The sequence below is a fragment of the Heptranchias perlo genome, chromosome 8, assembly GCF_035084215.1.
Source record: "Heptranchias perlo isolate sHepPer1 chromosome 8, sHepPer1.hap1, whole genome shotgun sequence".
Taxonomy (NCBI): domain Eukaryota; kingdom Metazoa; phylum Chordata; class Chondrichthyes; order Hexanchiformes; family Hexanchidae; genus Heptranchias; species Heptranchias perlo.
Genome location: NC_090332.1, coordinates 1,522,871 through 1,539,310, shown reverse-complemented (window position 1 = coordinate 1,539,310; position 16,440 = coordinate 1,522,871). Strand labels below are relative to the sequence as shown.

General features: G+C 48.9%; 1 protein-coding gene across 2 annotated transcripts; it reads right to left on the bottom strand.

Moving 5' to 3' along the window:
- Window positions 1–350: 350 nt before the first annotated feature.
- Window positions 351–14,699, bottom strand: LOC137324105 (stathmin-4-like). 2 transcript variants are annotated; one of them, XM_067988247.1, is made up of 6 exons: window positions 14,630–14,699; window positions 7,603–7,689; window positions 6,673–6,768; window positions 5,247–5,452; window positions 4,084–4,275; window positions 351–1,192 (listed from the first exon to the last, which is right to left on the bottom strand). In XM_067988247.1, exons 2-6 carry the CDS (start codon window positions 7,613–7,615, stop codon window positions 1,166–1,168), a joined length of 534 nt encoding a protein of 177 aa, XP_067844348.1. In that variant the 5' UTR covers window positions 7,616–7,689; window positions 14,630–14,699; the 3' UTR covers window positions 351–1,165. The 2 variants fall into 2 exon arrangements, with proteins under 2 accessions (XP_067844348.1, XP_067844347.1); XM_067988246.1 differs by having other exon boundaries at window positions 351–1,197; window positions 14,630–14,697.
- Window positions 14,700–16,440: the final 1,741 nt, after the last annotated feature.

Below are 16,440 nucleotides of genomic sequence, written 5' to 3'. Positions count from 1 at the left end.
TCCACGGCCGGAGGGAGGGGTGGATGCGAGCTCGGCCCAGACTCAGACCAGTTCCGACCGAACACGATTTCCATATTAAAAGGGGCCGATCGCCTGAAACAGGCGGAGAGTTTGGACACCCAATGGGACGACCTTTCAAAATGGGTGCTGGGTGCATCGCGGGGGGGTTGGGGGGCGGTGGTAACGGGGTGTGGAGGTCACGACCCCATTCTGACCCCATCACCCCCCCCCCCGCGTTAACCTTAGGCAACAGGGGGTGACAATCAGTGGAAGGGGAATTACAAACCTCGCTGTTGATCTCCTCCTCTCCGTGTGGGAGCGAGACACAATATAGACCCAGAGTCCGCAACACCAGACAAGACTTTATTCAGATCAAGTAACAGTTCTGAGCAGGCAGTGAAGCTGGAGTTAGGGAACGACCCGTTCCATTTACACGCTAAATGCCAGCGAGCAAAGCCTCTCCTATCAGAGCAGTACCGAGGGAGCGCTGTGGGTGTGTCGGAGGGGGTACAGGTGTGTCGGAGCATCAGAAGATGGGTGTTGGTGCGTCGCAGGGTGTGTGAGTGCGCGGAGGGTGGGTGTGGGCGCGTCGCAGGGTGGGTGTTGGTGTGGGGCAGGGTGTCTGTGTGGGTGTGTCGTGGGCGTCTGGAGGGTGTGTGTTGATATGTACAAAGTGAGGGTGCAGATCTCCAGTTCTGACTGGCCAACGTTACAGAATTTGCGTATGGGACGGGTGTAGTTTCAGATATCGGACCTGCTGCATTGACTTGTTAATCTGAGCTCTCGCTGTGAGCACAGAGATGAATTTAAAGAGCTGAATTGATTTTTCACAAGTCTGGGCGCAATTTGTGCTTTTTCATAGATTGGATTTTTTTTTAAAAAGATGTAAATTGGATGCAGTAACGTATAAAAAAAAATCACCTTCCAACCATCACTGCATCATTTATCACAACTCAGAGCGAGCAGATTACAGAGCGAGCACGGGGAATGGGATTTACATTTGCTTTTATTTCCCCAGCTGACACTTGGGGTGATTTGCTCTCTCAGACAGGCTGTGTTGTTTGTTCTGATTAAATATTTACAAATAAACCCTTGGTGGGATCCTCAGACGGGAGTGAGTCCAAGTCCAGCGTCACTCTATCGCGATGCCTCGACTATCAGTCTTTTATTTTTTCGCACCTCCTCTGCAAGCCTGTCCTAGAATTAAATAACCAGCTATTAGATAGTCAATAAACGGTAGTGGAAATGTAGGGGAGGGCATTAAACAGGAAATTAGAGACGCATACAAGAAGGGTACAACTATAATCATGGGTGACTTTAATTTACATATAGATTGGTCAAACCAAATTAGCAATAATACTGTGGGGGAGGAATTCCTGGAGTGTGTACGTGATGGTTTTCTAGACCAATACGTTGAGGAACCAACTAGAGAACAGGCGATCCTAGACTGGGTATTGTTCAATGAGAAAGGATTAATTAACAATCTTGTTGTGCGGGGTCCCTTAGGGAAGAGCGACCATAACATGATAGAATTCCTCATTAAGATGGAGAGCGAAGTAGTTGAATCCGAAACTAGGGTCCTGAATCTAAATAAAGGCAATTATGAAAGTATGAGGTGTGAGTTGACTATGATAGATTGGGGAACTTTACTAAAAGGGATGACGGTGGATAGGCAATGGCTAATATTTAAAGAACGTGTGCAGGAATTACAACAATTATTCATTCCTGTCTGGCGCAAAAATAAAACAGGAAAGGTGGCTCAACTGTGGCTTACAAAAGAAATTAGAGATAGTATTAGATCCAAAGAGGAGACATATAAAATTGCCAGAAAAAGCAGCAAGCCTGAGGATTGAGAGCAGTTCAGAATTCAGCAAAGGAGGACAAAGAGATTGATTAAGAGGGAAAAAATAGAGCATGAGAGTAAACTAGCAGGGAACATAAAAACTGACTGTAAAAGCTTCTATAAATATGTCAAGAGAAAAAGATTAGTGAAGACAAATGTAGGCCCCTTACAGTCAGAAATGGGGGAAATTATAATGGGGAACAAAGAAATGGCAGAACAATTAAACAAATACTTTGGTTCTGTCTTCACAAAGGAGGACACAAATAACCTCCCAGAAATGTTAGGGAACCAAGGGTCCAGTGAGAGGGAGGAACTGACGGAAACCAGTATTAGTAAAAAAAATAGTAGTAGGGAAATTAATGGGGCTAAAGACTGACAAATCCCCAGGGCCTGATAATCCACATCCCAGAGTACTAAAGGAAGTGGCCCTGGAAATAGTGGATGCATTGGTGATCATCTTCCAAAATTCTATAGACTCTGGAACAGTTCCTACAGATTGGAGGGTGGCAAATGTAACCCCACTATTTAAAAAAGGAGAGAGAGAAAAAACAGGGAATTACAGACCAGTTAGCCTAACATCAGTAGTGGGGAAAATGCTAGAGTCTATTATAAAGGATGTGATAACAGAACACTTGGAAGGCATTAATGGGATTGGACAAAGTCAGCGTGGGTTTATGAAAGGGAAATCATGCTTAACAAATCTACTGGAGTTTTTTGAGGAGGTAACTAGTAGAATAGATAGGGGAGAACCAGTGGATGTGGTGTATTTGGATTTTCAGAAGGCTTTTGATAAGGTCCCACACAGGAGGTTAGTGTGCAAAATTAAAGCACATGGGATTGGGGGGAATATACTGGCATGGATTGAGAATTGGTTGACAGACAGGAAGCAGAGAGTAGGAATAAATGGGTCTTTTTCCGGGTGGCAGGCAGTGACTAGTGGGGTACCGCAGGGATCAGTGCTTGGGCCCCAGCTATTCACAATATATATCAATGATTTCGATGAGGGAACTGAATGTAACATTTCCAAGTTTGCAGACGACACAAAGCTGGGGTGGAATGTGAGCTGTGAGGAGGATGCAAAGAGGCTCCAATGTGATTTAGACAAGTTGGGTGAGTGGGCAAGAACATGGCAGATGCAGTGTAACATGGATAAATGTGAGGTTATCCACTTTGGTTGTAAAAACAGAAAGGCAGATTATTATCTGAATGGTGATAGATTGGGAAAAGGGGAGGTGCAATGAGACCTGGGTGTCCTTGTACACCAGTCGCTGAAAGTGAGCATTCAGGTGCAGCAAGCAGTTAGGAAGGCGAATGGTATGTTGGCCTTCATTGCAAGAGGATTTGAGTACAGGAGCAGGGATGTCTTACTGCAGTTATACAGGGCCTTGGTGAGACCACATCTGGAATATTGTGTGCAGTTTTGGTCTCCTTATCTGAGGAAGGATGTCCTTGTCATGGAGGGAGTGCAACGAAGATTTACCAGATTGGGAGAGGGGAGGGAGGGAGTTGGCAGGGGGAGGGAGAGAGACTGGGAGAGAGAGAGTGGGGGGGAGAGACAGTTGGTGGAGGGAGGGAGAGTCTGGGGATGGGGAGAGAGACAGTCAGAGGGAGAGGGAGAGTTGGGGGTGGTGGTGAAGAGAGACAGACTTTCTCCCCCCCACCCTCAGACTCTTTCCCTCCCCCCACACCCAGACCCTCTCCCTCCCCCCCACCCCCAGACTCCCTCCTTCCCTCCCCCCTGACTCTCTCCCTCCCCCCCCCCCCAAGACTCTCTCCCCCCCCACCCCCAGACTCCCCTATCCCTCCTCCCCCAGACTCTCTCCCTCCTTCCCCCCCCCGGATTCTCTTCCCCACCCCCACTCTCTGGAGGACCTTGGTTGTGTCCGAGCCGGCCGGTCTCGCTCCCCCGGGACCGGTGAGCTGTCCGAGCCGGCCGGTCTCGCTCCCCCGGGACCGGTGAACTGCCTCTCGGGCCGTGACTGGCCCCCGACGTTAGCCAGTAATAAGCGAACGAGGCGGGCAGACTAATTTGCCACGATTGTGCCGCCGGTCTCATTGGGCGCAAGCATCGTGCACAGCAACGGGATCGATCCCACTCTGGGCAGGGTCCAATTTCTCGGCCGGATTCTCTGAATCTGAAGTCTGACTCTTCTGAACAAGAAGGCAAGAAGTTGAGGGATTAATGGGGAAAACTACCCTCAAATGAATCCGGACAGGAAAGCAGAACTGGAACATCTCACCTTCTCCTGGAGACGCTCCAGAATGGCTGCCAGGTAAGCCTCCCTGTTCTCCTTCTGGATCTCCATTTTCTGCTCCAGTTTCTCCTTGGCCATCTTAATGAAGTTGTTGTTTTCCTCGATGGCTTTCTGGATCACTTCTCGTTCGTGCTCCCGCTTTTCTGCCAGGTGCTTCAGTAACTCTGTCTCCTGATACTGAAACAGGACATTTCATGTGCCATTAAAAATGGAGACAGCAAGGGTTTGACCATCTCCCAGAGAGACTGAGACTGAGTCAGTGTCCAGATATCTCCCTGAGGGAGTGAGACCCCAGTCAGTGTCCAGATATCTCCCAGAGAGACTGAGACCCCAGTCAGCGTCCAGATATCTCCCAGAGAGAGTGAGACCCCAGTCAGGGTCCTGATATCTCCCTGAGGGAGTGAGACCCCAGTCAGTGTCCAGATATCTCCCAGAGAGACTGAGACCCCAGTCAGTGTCCAGGTATCTTGCTGAGAGACAGAGACCCTAGTCAGTGTCCAGATAGCCCCTGAGGGAGTGAGACCCCAGTCAGTGTCCAGATATCTCCCTGAGGGAGTGAGACCCCAGTCAGTGTCCAGATATCCCCATGAGGGAGTGAGACCCCAGTCAGTGTCCAGATATCTCCCTGAGGGAGTGAGACCCCAGTCAGTGTCCAGATATCTCCCTGAGAGACGGAGACCCCAGTCAGTGTCCAGGTATCTCCCTGAGGGAGTGAGACCCCAGTCAGTGTCCAGATATCTCCCTGAGAGACTGAGACCCCAGTCAGTGTCCTGATATCTCCCTGAGGGAGTGAGACTCCAGTCAGTGTCCAGATATCTTGCTGAGAGACACCAGTCAGTGTCCGGATATCTCCCTGAGGGAGTGAGATCCCAGTCAGTGTCCAGGTATCTCCCTGAAGGAGTGAGACCGCAGTCAGTGTCCAGATATCTCCCTGAGGGAGTGAGACTCCAGTCAGTGTCCGGGTATCTTGCTGAGAGACCCCAGTCAGTGTCCGGGTATCTCGCTGAGAGACCCCAGTCAGTGTCCGGGTATCTCGCTGAGAGACCCCAGTCAGTGTCCGGGTATCTCGCTGAGAGACCCCAGGCAGTGTCCGGGTATCTCGCTGATGGTTTGGTTTGCCAGTATTTCAGGTTGACCCAGGTTCGTACCTTCCGCCTCTCTTCAGCTGCCTCCAGTTTCTTCTGGATCTCCTCCAGGGACGGATCTCGCTTCTTTGGAAAAGCAGCATGGAATTCCGGGACTCCCTCAAAGGATGGTGGTTTGAGGATCACTTCGAATGATAGGCCAGATGCTCTCTTGTTCAACTCCTTCACCTCCATGTCAGATATAAAGCACCAGTTCAGGTCAACGGGATCTGAAAGGAAAGGATCCAGATGATAGTGTGAGTTACATTGGAACATTGAACAGGAGGAGGCCATCCAGCCACTCGTGCAGGTTCTGACATTCAATTGGATCATGGCTGATCTTTATCTTCACTCCATTTCCCCACCTTTGCTCCATATCCCTAGTCACCCTTACCCAACAAAAATCTATCCATCTCAGTCTTGAAAATTTCGACTGACCCCCGGCATCAACTGCCTTTTGGGGAGAGAGCTCCAGATTTCCACTACCCTTTGTTAAAAAGTGATTCCTGATTTCACTCCTGAACGGCCGAGCTCTAATTTTAAGATTGTCTCCTCTTGTTCTGGATTCCCCCACCAATGGAAATAGTTTCTCTCAATCTACTATATCAAATACCTCAATTAAACACCTCAATTAAATCACCCCTCAACCTTCTAAACTCAGGGGAATACAAGCCTAGTCTTTGCAACCTGTTCTCGTAATTTAACCCTTTTAGCTCTGGTATCATTCTGGTGAATCTGCTCTGCACCCCCTCCAAGGCCAATATATCCTACCTGAGGTGCAGTGCCCAGAACTGAACCCAGTCTCTCCGCATGGGGTCACATTAGCCTTTTTGATTATTTTTTGTGCCTGTGCACTAGCTTTTAGTGGTTTCTTTACATGAACTCCCAAATTCCTTTGCTCCTCCACAGTTCCTAGCCTCTCACCATTTAGAAAATATTCCAATTTGTCTTTCTCAGATCCAAAAGTGGATGGCCTCACACTCCCCCACATTGAATTCCATCTACCACTGCTTTGTCCACTCACTGAATTGATCAATGTCCCTATGCAACTTCTTGTTCCCATCTACACAGCTAACTGTCCCTCGTAACTTAGTGTAATCAATAAACTTGGATATACAACTCTCTATTCTTTCATCCAAGTCATTGATAAATATGGTGAAAGATGCTGTGCGAGGCTTCGTCACAATAAACCAAACTCGCACGCAGAAAACTGAGGTGACTGAGAGACATTTATCGGTTACATTTTAAAAATCGGAGTTCACTTCCATTATGAATTCCTGTATCCACATTTAGAATGAAAATTTCCTGTGTAAACGGATCACGCTGCCATGACACCCTCCAAACACGGCGGTGCTGTTTTACCTCAGTTCCTCAGCCTGTGCTGCAGACTTTGCTCGCTGACCGCAGAGTCCGCACTCTGTTCACAACACACGGTGCTCCAATCACTCACCGTCAAATTTGTAGACAGTTTTGTTGCGTGGCTCAGGGTTGAAGCAGGAGCAGAGCAGGTTGAAGAGAGGCAGTTCCTTCATCTTCTGTTTGTAGGCTGAAAGTGAAAGGAGATACAGCAGTCAGAAAAAGAGCAGGGTGTGTGGTGGGGTCCTCACCCCCACTCACTGAGACACCTGACTGTTATAACATTCTATTGAAGCATTCCGAAAGATTTAATGTTAACCTGTGACCTATAGTTATAGGCCCCATACTAAAGGGACACTGACTGTTACAAGGTTGATTATTGCACTGTCAGTGCTGGGACTGGGCATATTATAGGCCCTATTACAGCAGAGTCCGTGCTGGGATTGGGCATATTACAGGCCCTATTACAGCAGAGTCCATGCTGGGACTGGGCATATTACAGGCCCTATTACAGCAGAGTCCGTGCTGGGATTGGGCATATTACAGGCCCTATTACAGCAGAGTCCGTGCTGGGACTGGGCATATTACAGGCCCTATTACAGCAGAGTCCGTGCTGGGACTGGGCATATTACAGGCCCTATTACAGCAGAGTCCGTGCTGGGACTGGGCATATTACAGGTCCTATTACAGCAGAGTCCATGCTGGGTCTGGGCATATTACAGGCCCTATTACAACAGAGTCCACGCTGGGACTGGGCATATTACAGGCCCTATTACAGCAGAGTCCGTGCTGGGACTGGGCATATTACAGGCCCTATTACAGCAGAGTCCGTGCTGGGTCTTTGGATTGTGCACACATTAAGAATGATCCTTTCAAATCATGATTAGGTATCCAAAATGGCAGCCCTTTCCTGTTTCTGCTCCCACACTGTGTCTTTAACTGGAATGAGCTATGCAAGTCCAGTTAAAATAAAGGTGCATTCCCTGCGGTAAGATGGCAATGCGATGGACAGGCTGTTACGTACCAGATAGTGACATGGTGACTGGAATAGTGAGTGCGACCTTCACCCAGAATCAGTGAACAACGGAAGACGGGAGCTCAACCAAAACGTCTGGAGAAAAAGAGAAGAGAAAATGAACAGACGCTGAGGATAAACCACAGAGCGCCAGATCCACGAGCACTCAGTCTCATACTCCACCTGCAAATAGATCTAGGAAATCCTGCTAATCTGAGCCGAAGAGAGGAAAATTAATATCCTCAATTCATGTAGAGCTGGAGCACTGACAACACACAGACTGAATGATGTGGGCAGTGTAGAGGATTAGTGCTTGCTCAGCACCAGATATCACAGGCTGTTACTGCAGAGTGTGTTTGGGAAGCTTTACTCTTCCTCTGTTACTGCTTGTTGGTCACCTGCTAAAATGGTGCGTAACACGGTTGAAAATGCCGGAATTTAGCATCATGGTAACACCAGCACAGTGCATGGAGAGGGAGGGAGTCTGCCATTGTCGCCAGCTCAACCAATAACGAGCAGCTCCAACATGGCAAAGGTCAACAGTCACTCTGACACGGTCAAGGTGCTGCTCGCAACCACTGGACTGAAGCCTAGGAGCTGCACTAAGATACGTTCCGCCTGATAAACTCGTCCCACAATTCCAAACTTTGGTGAGAGAGAAAGACTGCAAAGTTTCGCTCTGACTGGTGGTAGACGTTCGTTCAGCCAATATCCAGGTGTGCAATACATTTCCCTGGATTGTGTGTGAGGCCTTTTCTACTAAAATTAGTGCCTGTGGCTGAAATGGTGTCATCATAGTCGCACCTATGGCTAGTCAGCGATTGGACAACACGGAGTTAAAAGGTTACGATAACTTGATTCAACATTGAATGACCCACAGTGAATCCCAGGACACGGTTACTTTTACTGATAGCTGGACACTTTAGCTGAGTGACAGCAATTCCCCCACATCGTCATCCTTTAACACGGGAGGAGAGGGCACTTCATAGATCACACCCTTCACCGTCTGACTCTCTGCTGTTCCAATGCAGATTTTACCCACATTAAAACCCGCCTATTTGAATTACTAGCGAAATGATCCAACTCTTTCTGAATACTAAGTGCTCTCAAACATTGCCCCATGCGGGATGGTCCTGCCTGTTCGGTGTAGCACGGAAAGGTTTGAAGGCAGCCTCCACCAGCCCAGCCAGAACCGTGGACCCGAGGTTTGCAGGATTGGTGATGGGCTGGGCTGGCGTGGGGTTTTCTGTTGTCCAGTGCCATCCTGTGGTCACATTCATATCACAGGACAGGCTCAGCTTGTGACAGTACAATCCCAATCCTCATGTTTGATGGTTTCTTTCTTTAAAATGTCCCTGCTGTAATGTGAAGCCGCCTACACACACAGTGCTAATGTTAGGCTGGCCTTTGGCTGTCAGCGAGAGGTTTCCACAAAGTAAAATACAAGGGCCGGGTAAATAAAAGTTTCTTTATTAGGATGAGGGGTCCATTTCCTGTTGTCCTCCTCAATTTTCACATTCTGTGGTCACAGAAATCCCCAGGCCGGTGGGGCGGGGGCGGGGGGTGGTTTATCACACAATGTCTGCCCAGGGAGGGGGGCAGAAAAATGGGGAAAACCCCTAGGCCCATAGTCCACCAGCCCATTCGTGTGTGGACTTAATCTAATCCAATACAAAGGAGGGGAATTCGTCACACGATCGGGACATTGGTTGGTTCATGGTGTTTACCGTGGCGGGGGGTGGGTGTTTACTGTGGGTGGGGGGTTGTTTTCTGGGTGGGGGGGTGGGTGTTTACTGTGGGTGGGGGGGCGTTGTTTACCGGAGCGAGGGGGGGTGGTGTCTGGCTGTTTTACACCCGCCCGATATTCCCATTCACTTCAGGGGACCGACTCTCAGGCAGGGTGTGAAACAGGCTGCAGACTCACCATCACCCAGTTTACTCCGTCACCAAAGACCACGACACCAAGTTAGGAGACACAGGAAGTAGTGTAGATGGGAGCAGGAAATTGCAAAATGACATAAACGGATTCAGTGAGTGGGCAAAACTGCGGCAGATGGAGTTCAACACGGGGAAATGTGAGATCATCCACTTTGGACCCACGAAAGGTAGATCAGAGTATTTTCTGAATGGTGAGAAGCCGGGAACTGTGGAGGAGCAGAGAGATTATGGGGTCCAAGTACAGAAATCACTAAAAGCCAGTGGACAGGTACAAAAAATAATTTAAAAGGCTAATGGAATATTGGCCTTTATCTCAAGAGGGCTGAAATACAAAGTGGGGGAGGAGAGTTATGTTCCAGTTATATAAAGCTCTGGTTAGACCCCACCTGGAGACTGGGTTCAGTCCTGGGCATCGCACCTCAGGAAGGATATATTGGCCTTGGAGGGGGTGCGGGTTAACCAGAATAATACCGGGGCTGAAAGGGTTAAATTATGAGGACAGGTTGCAAAGACTAAGTTTGTATTCCCTTGAGTTTAGAAGATTGAGGGGTGAAACGATCGATGTATTTAAGATGTTAAAAGATATGATAGGGTAGATAGAGAAACTATTTCCTCTGGTGGGAGAATCAAGAACAAGGGGAATAATCTTAAAATTAGAGCCAGGCCATTCAGGGGTGACATCAGGAATCAATTCTTCACACAAAGGGGAGTGGAAATCTGGAACTCTCTCCCCCAAAAGGCTGTTGAGGCTGGGGATCAATTGTAAATTTCAAGACTGAGATTGACGATTTTTGTTGGGTTTGGGTATCGAGGGTCACAGAGCAAAGGAGGGTAAATAGAATTAAGGTGCAGATCAGCCATGATCTGATTGAATGATGGAACAGGCTCGAGGAGCTGAATGGCCTTATGTTCCAATTTCAGCCCCATTGGTTCTTGTAAATTCACAGGAGCTTTCATTTCCCTCAAGGGGGCAGGGAGTGAAGGAGTGAGGGACGGGGAGCGAGGGAGGGGCGGGGAGTGAGGAAGGGGCCTCCCCATCTTGCTCTTGGTCTGGGCTCCCCGAGATGCAGCAATCCCCAGCTCTCTCCTTGCTTTTCAGCGTAAACTTGTTCTCCAACACCGCCGCTCAAACACGACCCTCCAGTAGGAGTAGCAGTGCCCCTCTCAACCCTCAGGGCTCCGTCATTCTGCTCGGTTTATGCACCGCTGCTCAGCTACACAGGAGGTTGGCCTCCATTTTAATTGCCGGGAGCCATTTTGGGAAGGAGTGATTCTCTAAATGGATTTAGGAAACACAAAACATAGCCCGCCTCCTCTAACCAGCCATATTGAGATTTATGTGTCTTTCCTTCCTTTAGATTCATCCCCCAACAGGGCACTTACCAGACCACAGGCAAGAGAGCAGATGGGCAATGTTTTTCTAGGCCTCTCTGACCAGCGGGTAGGAGCTGGTGATGGGGGAGATTCTGTGGCCCCTGGTTTATGCCTCCTTTTCCCTTGGGAAACCCGGAATCTCCGGATAGAGGAACCTGCCCTGTAGCCCCTGTGGTGCTGAAGGGAATCCGTTCTCCCCTAATCTACGCAGGCCCTTAGCTTACGCTGTGGCCTCGCAACCAATTGTTCCTCCCATCATCCATCCAGCCTTTTAATCACACTCCATTCTGTCTCCTCGTCACTAATCCCACTGGGAAGATAATCCCAGCACAGACAGAACCCTGGAACAAAATCACTGACTACGAGGCCAAGTCAGGAATATTGAAAAATCTTGCAGCACAAAGGCAAATTCACCACAGAGCTTCAAAAATAAAACCTGGGATGATCTGTACGGTAACAGGCTTGGAAGGTGATCGGTATTTTTCATCGGCTGTCTTGCTGGAATATAATTCATGAAGAAAAATTAAAGATAGTTCTTTCAAAATGCAGGAGTGACAGTAACCTTCTCCCCAAAGAGACTGGATTGAAAAACATTCTGACGCTCGGTGCTGAAACTGAACGTAATCATTCCCAATATACCGGACACCATTTTATGATGATCATACTGTAAGTTAGTTACTACCAGAGAACTGAGTCATATAAAACTCAAGGAATGGCAACAATGGAATATAACACACTGGGAGCAGCAGTCAGTGAGCACTCTGATCTTTCACCTTCGGCTCCAGCCTGGACAAGTCTCCGGTCTACACACTGAATTGAATGATACACATCTCGATTACAGCTCTAGTGTGTGACTGCTCATAAATCAGAGGAAATTCATTAAATTCTCCAGCCCCATCCAAGGCTTCAAAGATAGAAAGTTAAATGGTGGAAAAAGAGATGTCACAGGGGCTGTACGGGAATTCTCCTGAGATTGGGGCAGAACAGGTCAGCTGTGCATTGAACCTATAATGTTTCGGGGAGCGTTTGATGGGACAGTGTAGAGGGAGCTTTACTCTATCTAACCCGTGCTGTACCTGCCCTGGGAGTGTTTGATGGGACAGTGTAGAGGGACTTTACTTTGTATCTAACCCGTGCTGTACCTGCCCTGAGAGTGTTTGATGGGACAGTGTAGAGGGAGCTTTACTCTGTATCTAACCCGTGCTGTACCTGCCCTGGGAGTGTTTGATGGGACAGTGTAGAGGGAGCTTTACTCTTTATCTAACCCGTGCTGTACCTGCCCTGGGAGTGTTTGATGGGACAGTGTAGAGGGAGCTTTACTCTTTATCTAACCCGTGCTGTACCTGCCCTGGGAGTGTTTGATGGGACAGTGTAGAGGGAGCTTTACTCTGTATCTAACCCGTGCTGTACCTGTCCTGGGAGTGTTTGATGGGACAGTGTAGAGGGAGCTTTACTCTGTATCTAACCCATGCTGTACCTGTCCTGGGAGTGTTTGATGGGACAGTGTAGAGGGAGCTTTACTCTGTATCTAACCCGTGCTGTCCCTGCCCTGGGAGTGTTTGATGGGACAGTGTAGAGGGAGCTTTACTCTGTATCTAACCCATGGTGTACCTGCCCTGGGAGTGTTTGATGGGACAGTGTAGAGGGAGCTTTACTCTGTATCTAACCCGTGCTGTACCTGCCCTGGGAGTGTTTGATGGGACAGTGTAGAGGGAGCTTTACTCTGTATCTAACCCGTGCTGTACCTGCCCTGGGAGTGTTTGATGGGACAGTGTAGAGGGAGCTTTACTCTGTATCTAACCCGTGCTGTACCTGCCCTGGGAGTGTTTGATGGGACAGTGTAGAGGGAGCTTTACTCTGTATCTAACCTGTGCTGTACCTGCTCTGGGAGTGTTTGATGCTGAACACTGTGGTCCACTGCACTGATGTCCCCGAACATACGAAATTCATGGACAGGAAAAGACCTGCTGGTCCATCAGCCCTGCCCCATTCCACAAAGCCCGGCCCATTGTAGCTAAACATTTCTTCCCTCCCCCGACCTCCCACCCATCCCCACAGCCGTGTCATCTGCTGGCAGAGGCAAAAAAAGAGCAGAAAGTTAACTGAAGAATTATTTCAATTAGGGGAACAAGACCATGTGAGGAGATCAGAAAATCACCATCTTAGAGGAATACAAAATGGACTGATTGGCTGGGTACAGATAAACTCATAATGACCAAGAGACAAGACCTTGGAAGAGGGCGGTGCCTGGAATGAATAACTGGAATCCTGTTGTGGAGATGCCGGTGATGGACTGGGGTTAACAATTGTAAACAATTTTACAACACCAAGTTATAGTCCAACGATTTTATTTTTAATCCCACAAGCTTTCGGGTGTTTTCCCTTCCACACCGCCTGAGGAAGGGGAAAGCCCCCGAAAGCTTGTGGGATTAAAAATAAAATCGTTGGACTATAACTTGGTGTTGTAAAATTGTTTACAATTGGAATCCTGTTGGTAGACAATAACACCCTCTCTCTGATGTCAAGCTGCCTGCACTCCAGCTCACCGTGTGTTGGAGACACGGTTTATATTATAATGAATCAATGGCTGTGCAGAAAGGAGTTAAATATTGCAGCCCAGCCTTGTGATTAAGGCAACAGGCAAACCGACCAACTGGATCAGATCCTCCCGTTGTCATGGTGATTCAACACTGTAGAACTGAGTGTAACATGGTCCAATCCTAATCATTTCCGAGCTCGGTGGTATCTCAGAGCTGAGGCATCAATAGTTAAATGAGATGTCAGAGGATGGGAGGCTCAGGTCCAGGAGTTAACACGAGGCAGGAATCAGACGGGGGGAAGAGAAACATTTTTTTTAAAAATTGTCTTTGCTGTACGTCAGACACAGACACAGAGACACGAGCAGACAGACAGAGACACAGACACAGAGACACAGGCAGACAGAGACACAGACACAGAGACACAGGCAGACAGAGACACAGACACAGAGACACGAGCAGACAGAGACACAGACACAGAGACACGAGCAGACAGACAGAGACACGGGCAGACAGAGACACAGGCAGACACAGAGACACGGGCAGACAGAGACACGGGCAGACACAGACACAGAGACACGGGCAGACAGAGACACAGACAGAGACACAGAGACACGGGCAGACAGAGACAGACACACAGACGCAGGGTCAGGCTGCAGCCCACACCGTGATTCTCGTCTTGTCCTTTGTACCAAGACAGGATCCTTTTTAGAAAATTAAATGAAAGCTCCTGTTTTGTTGAAACATGCAGCTTGGAGTTTCCATTCCCCGTGTGGACGTTAATAATGGATCTCTCCAACGCCCTCTTTTCAATCCCAGCAACACCAAAAGACCCTCATTAAATTCATTCCAATCCATTAGCATTTAATACAAAAATCCAATCATTAACGGGTTTATTCATGCATTGACTTGTAATTAAAAATAATTTTCTTGCTCAGTGTATCTATCCAATCTCAATCACAAATGTTAAAACTATCCAGTATAAAAATAAATCTTCCTCAAACCACAGCCCAAAGCAGGAAAATCCAATTATATTTATTTAAAATAATCTAGAACAAGCAAGGTTATTATTATATATTAAAATATATCCAGATTTCAGGCAATAGCTGTGATGGCAAAGGCTGTTCGCATCTCACTGCAGAATTGGTGAATTCTGGTAATAATCTCCTTCCTTTTGTCTCACTTACCCCAGCCCACAGCCTCGGAAAGAGCAGAGAATCTGTCCCGTCTCGAGCAGCCGCTAACCACCCAGTCCCCACCCATGACATCACCTCTCCACCATCTGATTGGACCAGAACCAGACTGTACACCGATTGGCCAACGATAAAAAAAGAATTGGCCGTGCCAGATTAACCCTTCCAAGGCCGGTCTCTCTCGCTCTGCATCTCTCCTGTCGACATCAGAGGCATTTCAAGCAGTGTTTCACATCGGGAAATCGTACTGAACTGTCTCTCGGGCAGAGGGCAGGAGGTGTTGGAGATCAGGGTTCTTCAAGAGAAACTCCCAACTCTCAACATTAGGACACCACGAGAAAAACAAATCTCGAGCTGCCTCTCATTCTGAGTGAGTGGCCGCACTGGTCCAGACAGGTTTCTTTTTATTCGTTCATGGGATGTGGGCGTCGCTGGCGAGGCCGGCATTTATTGCCCGTCCCTAATTGCCCTTGAGAAGGTGGTGGTGAGCCGCCTTCTTGAACCACTGCAGTCAGTGAGGGGTGTTTCAGATCTACACTGGTCTAGTCTACACTGGTCTAGACTGGTCTAGCCTACATTGGTCTACACTGGTCTAGCCTACATTGGTTTCATCTACATTGGTCTAATCTACACTGGCCTAAATTACACTGGTCTAGTCTACACTGGTCTAGCCCAGTCACTGCCCTTGGTCTGGTCTACATTGGCCTCCACTGGTCTAGTCTACACTAGTCTAGTCTACACTGGTCTAGACCGGTCTAGCCTACACAGGTCTACACTGATCTAGTCTACACTGGTCTACCTGGCCTAGTCTACCCTGGCCTGGTCTACACTGGTCTGGTCTACCCTGGTCTAGTCTACACTGGCCTAGTCTACACTGGTCTACCCTGGTCTAGTCTACACTGGTCTACCCTGATCTAATCTACACTGGTCTAGTCTACACTGGTCTCGTCTACACTGGCTTGGTCTACCCTGATCTAATCTACACTGGTCTGGTCTACACTGGTCTGGTCGACATTGGTCTGGTCTACACTGGTCTGGTCGACATTGGTCTGGTCTACACTGGTCTGGTCGACATTGGTCTACACTGAGCCCAGCTGGGCTGTCGGTTGGGGTGTTGAAATTGGCCTCAGTGCCCCTGGGTGCAGGAAGACATAATTGCCCAGTACGGATTAGTCATTCAGCCCTGCAAGGTGGGGGGTGGGGGCAAGTGTAGGATCAGCTCAGCACTGCCCCCTCTATCTGTGTTTGGACAGTTTGTTACCAATCATTGTGTCGCCTCCCATGTGTAGACTGTGGACTTGTGTCAGGTAATGGATGGTGAGGTCATTCTCGGAGTGAGTCAGAATCTTCAGGGCAGGAAACTAAGTGGGAGAATTACTATCGTATTCCTCACTAAAAATCACTGCCCTGGGAGTCAATCACTGTCCTGGGGTCAATCACTCCCCTGGGGTCCAGTCACTGCCCTGGGGCCCAGTCACTGCCCTGGGGTCCAGTCACTGTCCTGGGGTCAATCACTCCCCTGGGGTCCAGTCACTGCCCTGGGGTCCAGTCACTGCCCTGGGGTCAATCACTGCCCTGGGGTCCAGTCACTGCCCTGGGGTCCAGTCACTGCCCTGGGGTCCAGTCACTGCCCTGGGACCCAATCACTGCCCTGGGGTCAATCACTGTCCTGGGGTCAATCACTCCCCTGGGGTCCAGTCACTGCCCTGGGGCCCAGTCACTGCCCTGGGGTCCAGTCACTGTCCTGGGGTCAATCACTCCCCTGGGGTCCAGTCACTGCCCTGGGGTCCAGTCACTGCCCTGGG

Excerpts from the sequence above, each read along its gene's own strand:
- LOC137324105 (XM_067988246.1), bottom strand. Across the intron at positions 4,276-5,246 it reads CAGCTGAAGAGAGGCGGAAG|TATCAGGAGACAGAGTTACT; the intron begins GTACGAACCTGG and ends GTCCTGTTTCAG. Across the intron at positions 1,198-4,083 it reads TGGAGCGTCTCCAGGAGAAG|GACAGGCTTGCAGAGGAGGT; the intron begins GTGAGATGTTCC and ends ATTTAATTCTAG.